At 47.8% G+C, this 14,533-nt stretch overlaps 1 protein-coding gene across 2 annotated transcripts in view; it reads right to left on the bottom strand.

Annotated features, from left to right (window-relative positions):
* The window catches only part of LOC132834753 (SH2 domain-containing adapter protein F-like), a 196,721-nt gene that overhangs the window by 103,321 nt on the left and 78,867 nt on the right, over nucleotides 1-14,533 (bottom strand). For both annotated transcript variants that reach the window (XM_060853733.1, XM_060853734.1), the window contains exon 3: nucleotides 7,831-8,049. In XM_060853733.1, coding sequence (XP_060709716.1) covers nucleotides 7,831-8,049 — 219 coding nt within the window. The remainder of the gene's footprint in view (nucleotides 1-7,830; nucleotides 8,050-14,533) is intronic.

Below are 14,533 nucleotides of genomic sequence, written 5' to 3'. Positions count from 1 at the left end.
GCTCCTATCCTCACCTGAGGCCCAGTGATCCCAGCACGGGGAGAGGGGCAACGGGCTAGACTCTGGTCACTCAGTCTAAGAGAACGTTCAGCCCTGTGAATCTATGCTGTTCTGCATGAAGCCAACCGGCAAGTGACTGGCAGACTATTCAACTGCAGGAACATCACACTGGAACAAGCAGCCCCATCCATGGCACAGCAGCCAGCTACATTCTGTTAGGGATCACTGTGAATGAACATAGAAAGAAGACCACTCAATCCTTTTAATCTGTGTTGGCTCTTTACCAAAGTGTTCACTTGTTGCAGTGTCATCACAGCGGCGCTGTGTGCGAGAGACCTTTGGGCTGGGATAGGGGTTGTATGACTTAGCGTGTGGGGGTGGGCATGTCTGTGCAGAGGAGGGTGAGAGTGTGGGCGCATGGGGGGTCAGTGTTTGGGTGTGTAAGTACATGGGTGTGCTGGGGTGAGTGTGATAGAGCGCAGTTGTGTATATGCGCATCTGTGAGTGGGTGAATGTATCTGTGAGTGGGTAGTGCGGGTGAGAGCACATGGGTGTGAGAAAATGAGAATGTGTGCAAGTGTGTGTGTATGGGTGAGAGAGTGAGAGTGCGTATGGGTGAGCATGTGTGTGTGGGCGAGTGTGTGTCAGCTCCAGGCTCTTGTGGGGAGTGGTAGTGCCCCTATCTCTGAGCCAGTATGCCTCAGTTCAAGTCCCAGCTGCAGTACAGAAGGTGGGTGTAATACCATCTCTGAACAGGGAGCTGGGAAACCCTCGGCAGCTCACCCCCACACCCTCTCCCTCGAGATGAGACAGTGCCATCCCCTCAGGCCCTTGCTACTTCCACCATATCAATACATCACTGAGCTCAGATTGTTCCAGAGTCGCAGCTCACAGAATCAGCAGGAACACTCTGGCCCACTCCGAGGACTGTAGTTTATCTCTCGCTCTGCCTTCACTTGCTTCACTTTGAGATATTACGTTCCAGCTGCTTCCTCAGGAACAGTCCTCATTCTCCTCCCCTCCAGTCAGCCAAGTTTCCATGGTGACGCTATCAAAATAAACTGCAATTGTGGCTCTCAATTACTTCAGGTTTGTCAAAGGCTGATTGAGAAGGTATTTTGTCTGGTCATCACAAGATTTCCAATTTACTATCGGCATAACCTGCTTTGATATTCGGTCATGGGCATTTTAATTAAGCCAGCAGGATCCACATAGTGGGATCACGGATCACCCAGTTCACTGAACACGCACCGCCACTGTACACACACCACCATCGCTGAACACGCACCGCCATCGCTGAACACGCACCGCCATCGCTGAACACGCACCGCCATCGCTGAACACGCACCGCCATCACTGAACATTCTCTGAAACTAATCTGGTCATAATAAATTTGAAATATTTCTATGAAGAGGAATGATTATTATTGATTTTCTAAGGAATAGGTAACTCAAATCAGCTCATTTACTAAATCACAAAATCTACTGTGATTGTGATCACCCACAAAATAAAGTAATCCCTCAGCGACTACAGCTCAAACATGTCACATTGATCAGAACACACCTTGGGAGATTCAGAGGGTTCCCCTCTGATACAGACCTGAGCCAGACAGGGCCAGAGGGCCTCAGCTCAACTCCATGCTCAGGTCCGAAATATCGGAACAGACCCCGACATTGAGCACACTGAAGATGAAATAGCAGGAAAAGTTAGTCAGGATCCTAGTTCCCAATGGGAGCAAGAGAGGGAGGGAGTGAGAGAGTGAGGGGTGATGGCGATGACAGTGTCTGTGTCCCAACCTCAGCAGACTCTGTAAATACACTTCAGCAGCTCAAGACCATAATTATTATCTAGGAACAGGAGTGTGGGCGAGAGAGAGTGCAAGGAAGACAGCATGAGTGACAGAGCATGAGCAAGAGGGAGAGAGAGAGAGAGAGTCGGTGAGAGGGAAAGAAGGTGAGAGTGCCTGAGAGGGACAGTGTGACAAAAGAGAGAGTGAGAGCGCATGAGACAGAGAGTCAGCAAGAGGAAGAGTACATGAGTAAGAGAGTGAGAGAGAACTCAAGGGAAAGAAATGAAACATGTGAGCAAGAGTGAGACAGTACAGTGTGTGAGAGAGTGAGGGAATAAAATAGTTGGGGGGAGGGTAGTGCAAAAGTGTACACCAGGGAGCATCACGATTTCAACTGAGTGTGTGTGTCTAGAGGATGGTCCTGATCTGCAGCGGACCATACCAGCCCCTCCTCTACTGAAGTGTTTCTCTATGAAACCCCAGGGAAGGGGAGAGGACAGAGAGAGAGAGAGAGAGAGAGAGAGAGAGAAATCAGAACCATCAGTTGGCACTCCCCTCTCTGCCCCACACCTACCCAGGGACTGGCATTAATCACTGCAGTTTGTGGCTGAGTCAGGGACCTTGCCCTCTGACCCTGCTCAGCCCCCTCCTGCCCAACTCTGATACATCTTCCCAACTAATTAACGTGACAGGTGACCGAAGGAAGCAGCTGCCAACAGTGAAGAGACTACACAATAAATAACACTCAAGCCTCATTCCCATCATAAATAAATCAGCTTTTAATGAGTGACCCTCAGAGACAGTGTTTCTAGTTTACACTGGGAGCTCTCCAACCAGCTCTGGATTGAGTTAAGGGGTCAAAGGCCAGGCCATGGTTAGAAACTGCTCTCCATGAAGGGGGCAGAACAACTTGCATTTATATAACACCTCAGGACACACCAAAGAGCTTTATGACCAAACAATCCCTTTTGCTTTTGAAGTGTAGTCAGCAAGGGCAATCCGTGCACAGCAAGATCCCAATGAGAGCAACGTGAAAACCACCAGCAGAGATGTGTTTCTTTTTGGTGCGGGATTGTCAGTGAAGATAAACAGGAGCAAGGACCCTCAGGAAGAACTTGCCTTCAGCTTTGACAAAGTGCTGCGGGGGTTTGGAGGTGGGGAGGGAGAGCTGTGGCGTACGCCTCAGGTCCACACCGGTTTCGGAATTATGGCACGTCCTCTGAAGAAGTGGCACTCCCTTCCCTAAGACAGAAGCAGGGAGGTTGTAGAAAGTAGAACTAGGGGAATCGTCTCAAAATAAGACAGGAGTAGATTTAGGATGATAAGACATAGGAGCAGAAATTAGGCCATTTGTCCCATCGAATCTGTTCTGCCATTCAACGCCATTCTCTCGCTTTCTCCCTGTAACTTGCCAAAGAATTGCCCATCTTTTGTAGAGCATGCTATTGGACTGAGCTCACAGACAGGATGATCAGAGGGGGTGTGGTGCCTGGCAATGGTACCTCACTTGAAAGACAGTGCCTCCAACAGGTCAGCACTTGGTGCTGCACTGGAGCTTCTGCCTGCACCCGGTGCTTTGGGAAATGTGGGTTTTAAATAGTAGAGGTTCAGAATGAGAGGTGAGGGTGAGCATGCACCACTCACCACTCCACACGGCCTGAACTTCCCAGTGACTCACAGCATCTGAGGTGCAGTTTCCAGCAATAAAAGGAATGGGAATCATTTTTAAAACTGGAACAGTTTCCACACTTCTGATCCTGTTTTCTCATTCCAGGAAACAGACTCCAACGACATGAGTCAGAGTGCGAGGGCTTACTAATCTGTAGATGCACAATAATTTCTCAAATTTTTAACAGCATATTTCATCCTGAATTGTCTGGCACTGCTTGCAGACATTGAGGGGAAACACTGATGGCGTTGTTAATAAATTGGGCTCAGATTAAGCTCTCAGCTGGTGCAATCTCATTTTCTGGTCCGCGTTGTCCTGAAGGCAGTTTACTTGCTGCAGACAGAGTGGTTCCTCCGCTGATTCCCACACAGGCCAAGAACAACTGGAACTATGTTCAAACCCTGACAGGGAACATCAACAAGCTAGCACACGGAATTGTTACGATGTAAGGGCAGGCCTTTCCGCCCATCATGCCTGGGCCTGCTCTCCCAATGAGCAATTACCCTGCCCATTCTTCCCTAGAATATTATCCAACTCATTCCTGAAAGCTTTGATTGAACTTGCCTCCCCTTTCCATTGTTGGGAAGTGCTTTTCAGATCCTTGACGCTCGCTGCACACTCCCTGCCTCCGATCGCCATTGCTGTTTTCATCATTTACCTTAAATCTGAGCTCTCTCATTCCTTCCACCAATGGGAACAGTTCCCACTCATCCACACACTCCAGGTGCCTCTAGGTCAAACACTTCAGTCAAATCTCCTCTCAATCTCCCCTTCTCCAAAGATAACCCCCAGCATCTCCAATCCATCCATTTCTCAACCCTGAAATTGTCCTGGTGTTTCTTTCACTGGAGCAACGGAGGAAGGGGCGGACTGCGTTGGACAAACATTAACAAGGGGAAATCTGACTGGTTTCCTCCCACTCCTTACACCCAAGGCCATGTGTCACAATTGGGAGAAAGTGAGGACTGAAGATCAGAGTCAAGAGTGTGGCGCTGGAAAAGCATAGTAGGTCAGGCAGCATCCGAGGAGCAGGAGAGTCGATGCTTCCAGCATGGGCCCTCTATCAGGAATTCCTGATGAAGTGCTCATGCCCAAAATGTTGACTCTCCTGCTGCTCAGACGCTGGGCATTTCCAGCACCACCTCGACACGTGTCGGGATTGCCAGGTCCAAACCGGCTAACCTGGTCTGGACAATCCCTGGAGCTACATCCCAAGTTTGGGATGAACCTCAGTCTGGACAGAGTCAAAGTCCTGGGAAAGGAACTTGAGCAACGAAACACACTGAAAATGTTAAACCCTCAACAATGACATCACAAAAATGTTCCAAAGTGGTTAGGCAGGAAGGTGGAAACTTGTGGAAGTCTACGGTGTATTGGAATTGTCACTCACAGTAATCCAGAGGCCCTGATTAACGGTCTGGGGATGTGGGTTCAGCTCTCACCACAGCAGCCGCTGGGATCCAGATTCTGCCAATGACATTTGGCCATCTCAGAGATGACAATGACAACAACAATCATCGATCATTGCAAACACTCATCACGTTCCCTGATACCCTTCAGGGAAGGAAATCTGCCATCCTCACCCGGTCTGACTTACATGTGACTCCAGACCCCCAGCAAATGTGATTGACCAGCCCTCTGATTTGGGTCCACTCAGTTGAGGGCCAATTAGGGACAGGCAACATCTGCTGTCTTGTCAGGGACACCCACACATCCCATGAAAGGGACCGGAATAAAAGGTCATGAAGAGGCACCACAGTCTGACCAGACCTTGGAGCTGCTCTCCAATGAGTGAGAGATGTCTGGTGGTGGTTTTACCTGAGGGTCACCACACCTCAGGTGAGGGAAGGGATGGAGACGGAGAGACCTTCACCGTCATCTCAGGCCGTGCAAGACCCCTGCTGTTGGTATCACTCCGCATCACAAACCCATCACCCAAACGACTGAGCTAATCCACTCCCAAAGGGCAAAAGATGAGGCAAGATTGTGAGCTGCAATGGTTCACATTTGACACCACAGATTTCAGAATAAACAATTGGTCAGAATAAACACGTAGAAAACAGTATTGATACTTTTCAAAGGATCTTTTCACCTCCTCCAATAAATGAAGGTCAACTCCTTCCTCATCTATCAGTGATTCTGAACTTGATTCTGAAAGGAAGATTGAAACATTCTTTTGCAGCCAGACACTCAGAGGCAGGGTGGAAAGCTGCCCTTCCCCAGTCTCCCGTGCAGATATGGAGGTATTCAGCAAAGCTGGTGTTTGAAGGAAAGAAGGGAGAATGGCAGAGTTGGCTCCATCGATTCTAAAGAGGAGTCACAGCAACCTTGAGATGGAAGGGGGGGGGAGGGGCATCACAGCTCTGACATGTGACTCAAAGAGGAGTAAGGCTCTCAAAGTCTTCCTCAACTAAGGTCACCAAAACACAGTACAAACGTTCATTCAGCTCATCATTCTGGGATCTCACTCTGCACAGATAGCTGTTCAAATGAAGCAATGACCACACCTTGTGAAATGCTTTGGGATATTTCAAAGCCAAGAGAAAATGCCAACTGTTCAATCCCCCCCCACCCCTGCACCTCTTCCTTTCCTATCTCGGTTCTCCCCACTCCCTCGCCCCAACTCTTTCTGTCTCCCCCAGCTTCTCTCCCTTTCCTCCCTCCAGCCTTGTCCTCCACCCTCCGTCTCTGCTGGTAATCACAGGGAGACTCTGTGACATGTGCTCACTTCCCTGTTTACCAGATGATGATTAACACAGACCATCAATCAGACCTAAATCTGGCCCTGGTGTCACCAGTTACTTTCTAATCGAATGACTCACAGCAGACAATGACCTCCATGTGGGGCCCCTTCATTATTTAAATTACTTGTTTGTTCAGCTCCTACACCAGCGTGAGACAGCCAGCATAATTGGCTCCAGTTTAACCACCAGCTTCACGCTGATCATCTCTGGCCTCAACTCAAAATGGCTAACCTTCCAGCTCCAGAGAAAATCAGGAGACTCAATGTGGCTGTCTCTGAAACACGGCAAAAGCACAGAGCAGCTGCAAACAGCCTGGAATATCCTCCTCAACTGTAGAGCAGTCCCATAATGTCACTCTCTCTGGCCCTTTGTGAGTCAGTCACCTCTCTACCCTCCTCTCTCCTTAACGCTCCCTCTCCCTCTGAACGCCCTCAATCTCTCTATCTCTCTTTCCCTCCTCCTCCTTCATCACTCTGCCCATCTCTCTCCCTCCCACTCTGTCTCTCCCTAGCTCTATTCTTCCTGTTTCTCTCTCTCCCTCCCACTCCTCCTTTACTCTGTCTATATCTCTCTCTCTCTCCCACTCCTCTTTACTCTGTTTGTCTCTCTCTCGCCCTCCCTCCCACTCCTCCTTTGTTCTGTTCTCTCTGTCTCTCTCTCTCTCTGTCTCTGTCACCGTCTCCATCTTCGCCTCCCTCCCACTCCCTTTCTAATTAATCACTCGCAGCCCTGCCACTGATTTTGTCACTGAATGAACACAGTGAAGAGTAAAGGACAAAGCTGTAATAATTCAGAAGGTCCATGGATAGAATTCCAGGAAAAAGGGAAACAATAGGAACAGGGAACAGTGTTGAGTTCATCCTCCCCCATCCTGTTACAATGATAATGGGAGTTATTGATGAATCACAGCAATCAATCCCTACCAATAAGTCTACAACAGACTCAGGAAATCCCCCAATACTGAAAATATTTGGGAACCATCGTTCTAAAGTCACCCATTCCTCGCTCAGCACCTTACACTCCCCACACATCATGGCTCACATTGCAGAGTGACCTCTCACTGGAGCTCTCTGGCCTGGGAGGTCAGTCTCCCCATTACCGATAGTCTGTGAGAGTGTTGGTATCACCCTGGAGGAGTTACACTGAAGAATACCAGCCGGGGAGTGGAGAAAGGAGACTGAAAGGGCCCAGAGTTCCTAGAATCCCTACAGTGTGGAAATAGGCCCTTAGGCCCAGCAAGCCCACACTGACCCTCCAAAGAATAACCCACCCAGATCCCTTCCCCTAAACTATTACTCTACATTTACCTCTGATTAATGCACCTAACCTACACATCCCTGAACACTTTGCGCAATTTAGCATGGCCAATTCACCTGACCTGCACATCTTTGGATTGTTGGTGGAAACCAGAGCACCCGGAGGAAACCCACGTAAGACACAGGGAGAATGTACTAACTCCACATGGACAGTCACCCAAGGGTGGAATCGAACCCAGGTCCCAGGCAGCAGTGCTAACCACTGAGCCACCATGCCACCCCAGGGTGAACTATTCTCTCCCGAGGTTGGTATCCGGTCAGGACTAAGTGAGAATCTTGTTGTGACTTTGGGGAAACATGGTGGAATGTTACCTGCAAATGCTTTGGAGATTCGATCCTTCTTCCATTCCCAGGGCTGGTCGTATTCTCCTGGCGGCCGCTCATCGTCCTCTGGGAGACGACTCTCTCGGAGGCGATGGGAGACTGGCTTCTCCGTATCGGACTCTCCGCCGTTCTCCATGGGCTCGTACGGTGTGTCGTATAGTGGCAGCGGTCTGCAGGATACATCCTTGGACCCTCTCCGGCGTATCTCTGCGTGACATCAGGACAGAGTGTTAACAAAACACGAAAACACTTAACCATTTGACAAAAGAGGCGCCTGAGACTAGGGCAATGCCTGGCAGATTCTGATGAGGGGGAGACGGTCAGTTTTAGAACATCAGGGTTAGGTGAGGGAGTATCCCAGGCCCTCAAGCCTCTTCACCATTCCGCTGTGGTGAGACACCAATATTCCATGAAAGAATTCTTAAAAATACAGATCGGGCCCTGATGTAACCAAAAGGCTCTAACCAAACAATTCCAAATCGTAAACATAGATTATAGCAGGAATAGGTCATTCAGCGCTTCAAGTCTTCTCTATTGTTCAATATGATGATGGCAGAGGGATTTAAAAAGACACGAGAGGCAATATTTTTTAACACAGAGAGTGGAATGAACTTCCTGAGGAAGAGGTGGATGTGGATACAATTATAATGTTTAAAAGACATTTGGATAAATTCATGAATAGGAAAGGATTGGAGGGATAGGGCCAGGAACAGCCACGTGGAACTAGTTTAGTTTGGGATTATAGTCAGTATGGGCTGGCTGGACCAAAGGGTCTGTTTCTGTGTTGTATGACTCTATGACCCTATGGCTGATCATCCAACTCAATACCTTTTTCTGCTTTCTCCGTAGTTCTTTGACCCCTTAAACCCTAAGGTCTAGCCATCTTCTCTCTGAAAACATTCGATACTTCTGTGGCAGTGAGTTCCATTGGCTCCCCACTCTCTGGGTGAAGACACTTCTCATCTCAGCCTATATCCCGAGACCTGGTTCTGGGGCACCTTCTTGCATTGTTCATACTCTTCCCAGCTCCAGAAACCTACCCCTGCGAACCCCTGCCTTTCGTTCTCTTTCTCATATTGCATCCCTTGATTGCAACATGATCCCTTGACACAACACAACTTCCAGACCTGGTCCCTCGGAGCTGGGATGCACCACCCTCCACTGCATACCCCTCTTGAAGAGGGCACCAAGACTTGCTGCCTCTACATGTGACTCCGACACCCGCAAGAACTCTGGTAACCTCACCCACCTCCCCAGAGTCCCTCCTGAGTGCTCTCTTCTTGTCGCTACAGTCAATGCCAAGGCTCTGGGCCAAGTGCTGGAAAGTGAGATTATGATATTAGAACATAGAAAAATACAGCGCAGTACAGGCCCTTCAGCCCTCGATGTTGCGCCGATCCAAGCCCACCTAACCTACACTAGCCCACTATCCTCCATATGCCTATCCAATGCCTGTTTAAATGCCCATAAAGAGGGAGAGTCCACCACTGTTACTGGCAGGGCATTTCATGAACTCACGACTTGCTGAGTAAAGAATCTATCCCTAACATCAGTCCTATACCTACCACCTCTTAATTTAAAGCTATGCCCCCTCGTAATATCTGACACCATACGTGGAAAAAGGTCCTCATGGTCAACCCTATCTAAACCCCTAATCATCTTGTACACCTCTGTCAAGTCACCCCTAAACCTTCTTTTCTCCAATGAAAACAGCCCCAAGTGCCTCAGCCTTTCCTCATACGATCTTCCTACCATGCCAGGCAACATCCTGGTAGACCTCCTCTGCACCCGTTCCAGTGCCTCCACATCCTTCCTATAGTATGGCGACCAAAACTGCACACAATACTCCAGATGTGGCCGCACTAGAGTCTTATACAACTGCATATTGAGGTGAGTGTTTTTGACTGGCACAGAAACAACGGGCCAAAGGGCCTTTTTCTGCGCTGTAGACCTCAATAACTCTGATACATGGGGAGCATGTGGTGGTGGAACAGTGGGAAGTGAAACAACGAGAATTCACCAAAGGGACGAGAAGAGAAACAGCAGCATGGACTCGAGAAGATAAATAATGGCGTGGTGGAGACATGTTGGAGGCTGGAGCTGGGGATGGGACTAGAGGCTGCTTTTTCCTGTATCCATGCGACAGTGAGTAATCAAACAGGCTGAAAGCTGCTCAAGGGAAAACAGAACCAATTTGAGCTCAGAGCAGTTCGCTCCCTCATTAATTAGCTGTAAGCCTCACCTTCCAGAAGTAGAGAACAAGGTCATTCATTATGGCTTCCATATATCAAACCTGAATGGCCTTTAACACTGCAGCCTGCATAATTAAACTTTAAAGTTACATTTAGACCATGTGCTTTTAGAATGCAGCACGTTATTGCTTCAATTGTGCCCTAGGGTTTTTACCTGATACAATCATTAATACAGTGCATTTGCACACACAATTCATCATCCAAACATAACCTTTATGCCATGGTAATGTAGGTTATTAATGACCCTTCCTATGTACAATTAGCAGAGGACAGTCGAAATGCAGAAAATAGCATAAATCACATCACTAATAGGTTGTTACCCCAAATCCTTTTTGCCCGCTTCTTGAAGAGCTGCTCTCTGTTTGAGGTACAGCCCTCTACACACTCATACGCTAGTCCTGGCATTGACTTTTTGATTATGGACAATGGATGGCTACTCAACGACAGGAGATATCACAACCACACGGTAACCAGTTCCCACCAGGAGACTACTTGTGGCTTATCTAGTAATGTACAGATGGTTAAGCAATCACATTCAAGAACCTCTCATTTCTCTGTCTCTCTCTCATCCCTTCCTGGCCACAGGATTGTGCATGTTTCTCACTACCTCAAGGGCAAGCAGCAGCAATGGATTGGAGCTTATCCTATCAGAGTATAAATAATGTTGGAGACCTTTCCAGGGATGTTGTCTTAATGGGAGGCTTTCGGCTCTGCTGTGAATTATGGGATACACTGACCTCCATTGCATCTTTTGCTGCCGAGCACGAGAAAGGAAAGATGTTGGGAATTCCCAAGGCAGTTGGTACAAGTTGAAGATCAGACTCCTTAAGAGCAGTGATGTGGAGTGCTCTCACAGAGTCGATATACCTGCAAATTTACACTCTTTCAACAATCTGTCTTCTTTCGTTGCTACAACATTAAAGTAGCTGCCACATTATAGAATTCCCACTTACACCACAGCATTCCATTACTTTATCATAAATGCCACAGTTAATTCAAATGAAGTGTCTAACTGTAATTTGAAGTACTTTACTTTGGGCTTAATCTATTTTTGACCATGTAACTGGTCAATATTTGAGTGTAAATTGACACCAATGGTTTTGTTCAGTCAATTCCGCAATGGGAAAGAATTCACTTACACCAACGCTGTTAATGTGCCAGAGACTCAATTCTGTCTCTTCATTTACTGCCACCAGCAATGGTGACTAGAAAAGCATCTATCGATCTAGTCCTTTGGATCACTGGCAGTGCCACCCTTGCCAGCAGTGTATCAACATTCACAGGAGTGGCTCTGCAGGAAAGTATCGGTATTTAAAGGGAATTTCTCAGGAATATAACAGGAAATGCTGAGGTTTTCTTGAAGGGTGGCAATATCCATTGGAAGTCCCTTGAAACTGAGTCAGAATGTGTTGCGTTAGCTGGGAATACCCAAGGAGTGCACCAATAATTTACAAGAGCGCCTCAGGAATGCACCGGTATTAAAGCAAGTGTTCCCTGGGATGAATCAGCAACTGCATTAGAAGATTTCAACATCAGAAACAGGAAATGTAGACCATTCAGCCCATCGTGCCTGCTGCTCCCATTCAATAATGATCTCGGCTGATTGTAGGCTTCAATTCCACATTTCTGCCCTCTTCCCATATCCCTCAATGCTAAAAAATCTGTTGATCCCAGCCTTTAAATTTTAATTAACGATGAAGATCCAAGTGCTGGAAAAGGGGATTACAATCATTAGTTGGTGGTTTTTGATTGTCACAGAATTGATGGGCCGAAGGGTCTTTTTTTCAGGTTCTGCCGACCTCATGAGAGCACATGATGGAATGCATCTCAGCGGGGTAGAAAGTCCCTGAGATTCACAAGCCTTGGAGTGAAGTCATTTCTCCTCATCTCAGTCCTCAGTGCACAGCCCCTGTGCTGGAGGCGCTGCTCATATCCCGGCCAACAAAGCTCAATCTCTCACTGTCCAACCCCCTTAGAACTTTATACATTGCAATTCAATCACCTCACATTTTTCTGAGTTCTGTCTCCAATTTATTTAGCACAGAGATGGATCCAGCTACCCATTGCTGTATCCCAGAAAGACATATCTTCAAATTCACAGACAAAATCTGTGCTCCAGTTTTGATCTCCTGACAGCTCTGTACTATCATGGCATGGCTTCCTCATTCTTATATTTCAAGCTCTTTGTATCAAACGCCAACATGCCGTACACTTTCCTAATTGCTTGTTGTATCCGTGTTTCTCTCACGCAACTACACCCAAGTCTCATGGAACACTAACATTTGCAAAGTCCATGGTTAGATTAGATTACTTACAATGTGGAAACAGGGTCCACTCTGACCCGCCGAAGCGTAGCCCACCCAGACCCATTCCCTTACATTTACCCCTACACCTAACACTATGGGCAATTTAGCATGGCCATTCCACCTGACCTGCACATTTTTGGACTGTGGGAGGAAACCGGGGCACCCGGAGGAAACCCACGAAGACACGGGGAGAACTCCACGCAGACAGTCGCCTGAGGCGGGAATTGAACCCGGGTCTCTGGCGTTGTGAGGCAGCAGTGCTAACCACTGTGCCACCGTGCCGCCCACTAGTATTGGTTCCCAAGGCTGTACCAATAGTCCCAGGAGGTTCACAGCACTGCATTAATACTCACAGGATCTACAGAGAGATTAGGAACAAAGAGCATGATCTCAGAGAATGAGGTGGCTCATAAACAGAGTTGAGGAGGAATTACTTTTCTCAGAGAGTAGTCAACCTGTGAACTCATTACCAAACAGTGCTGTCATGGCTGGGTTCTTAGTATACTCAAGGCTGAGATATACAAAGTTTTAATCAGTAAGTGGAGTCATAGGTTATGGGGATAAGGTAGGAAAGTGGAGTTGAGGATTGTCAGGTCAGCCGTGATCTCATTGAATACCAGAGCAGACCTGATGGGCTGAATGGCCTACCTCCACTCCTACATCTTATGGCATTACAGGGTATTCCTGGGAATGTGCCAATGTTCATCGGAAATCTCTGGTACAGTAACATGTTAAAGCCAGAACCCGACATGAATCAGCCTCCTGAACAGATGAAAGGAACAAGTGACTGAAGAGGAAACAATTTTCATATTTCATTTTCACCAACGTTCTTTCAGGAAACACTCGCTGAGCACAAGAGAAATAATCGCAGACCTTACCTGACCAATTAGCTTTCTTTACATTCCTAATTTCAACAATCCTTCACCCTAATTACGAGCAAGTTAAACATTGCGATGTGCACCACTCTATTCTCCAGCACAATCACTCAAACAGATTAATTGCTCTGCTCAGAATAAATGTAAAAGATACCCCATGTGTAAGCTGTGCTTGGCATGGAGCATTATTCAGACAGGTGCCCGGAACTATCAGCTCAGGAGGGATTTCAGGCAGCTGGTATCGGGTCCTGCCAACCAGTGAGGGTGACAGCTCCAAACCTGACATTCGGTGCCTACATTGCAAGTTCTGCTAATTTGAGCGAGAAGCAGATGTGGCTCGGTTTATAATGTGAAGAGAACATAACTGACTAGAGTTGTCGAGCTGTACAGCACAGAAACAAACCCTTCGGTCTATGCTGACCTGATATCCTAAATTAATCTAGCCCCATTTGCCAGCATTTGGCCCACATCTCTCTAAACCCTTCCTATTCATATACCCATCCAGGTGCCTTTTAAATGCTGTAATTGTACCAGCCTCTGCCACTTCCTCTGGCAGCTCATTCCATACACCACTGCCTCCATGAATAAGTTGCCCCTTACATCCCTTCTTATATCTTTCCCCTCTCACCCTGAACCTATACCCTCTAGTTCTAGACTCCTGGGAAAAGACTTTGACTATTTATCCTATTCATGCCCCTCATGAATTTATAAGCCTCTATCAGGTCACCCCTCAGCCTCTGACACTCCAGGGGAAAACAGCCCCAGCCTATTCAGCCTACTCCCTGGAGCTCCATGCCCGGAAATATTGATTAGATTACTCACAGTGTGGAAACAGGCCCTTCGGCCCAACAAGTCCACACCGACCCACTGAAGCGTAACCCACCCATACCTCTACATTTACCCCTTACCTAACACTACGGGCAATTTAGCATGGCCAATTCACCTGACCTGCACATCTTTGGACTGTGGGAGGAAACCGGAGCACCCGGAGGAAACCCACGCAGACACAGGGAGAATGTGCAAACTCCACACAGTCAGTCGCCTGAGGCGGGAATTGAACCCATGTCTCTGGCGCTGTGAGGCAGCAGTGCTAACCACTGTGCCACCGTGCCGCCCATTAAGGTTTATTCTTGTAAACCTTTTCTGAACCCTTCCAAGTTTCACAACACCCCTTCCGACAGCAGGATAGCAAACACCATTCCCAGCCTCCGTCACCAACACTCTAAAGCAGCAGTGTGTACCACCTTCAAGATGCATG

The sequence above is a fragment of the Hemiscyllium ocellatum genome, chromosome 42, assembly GCF_020745735.1.
Source record: "Hemiscyllium ocellatum isolate sHemOce1 chromosome 42, sHemOce1.pat.X.cur, whole genome shotgun sequence".
NCBI lineage: Eukaryota > Metazoa > Chordata > Chondrichthyes > Orectolobiformes > Hemiscylliidae > Hemiscyllium > Hemiscyllium ocellatum.
The sequence above is the reverse complement of the archived record's forward strand: the minus strand, read 5'-3'. Positions and strand labels throughout refer to the sequence as shown.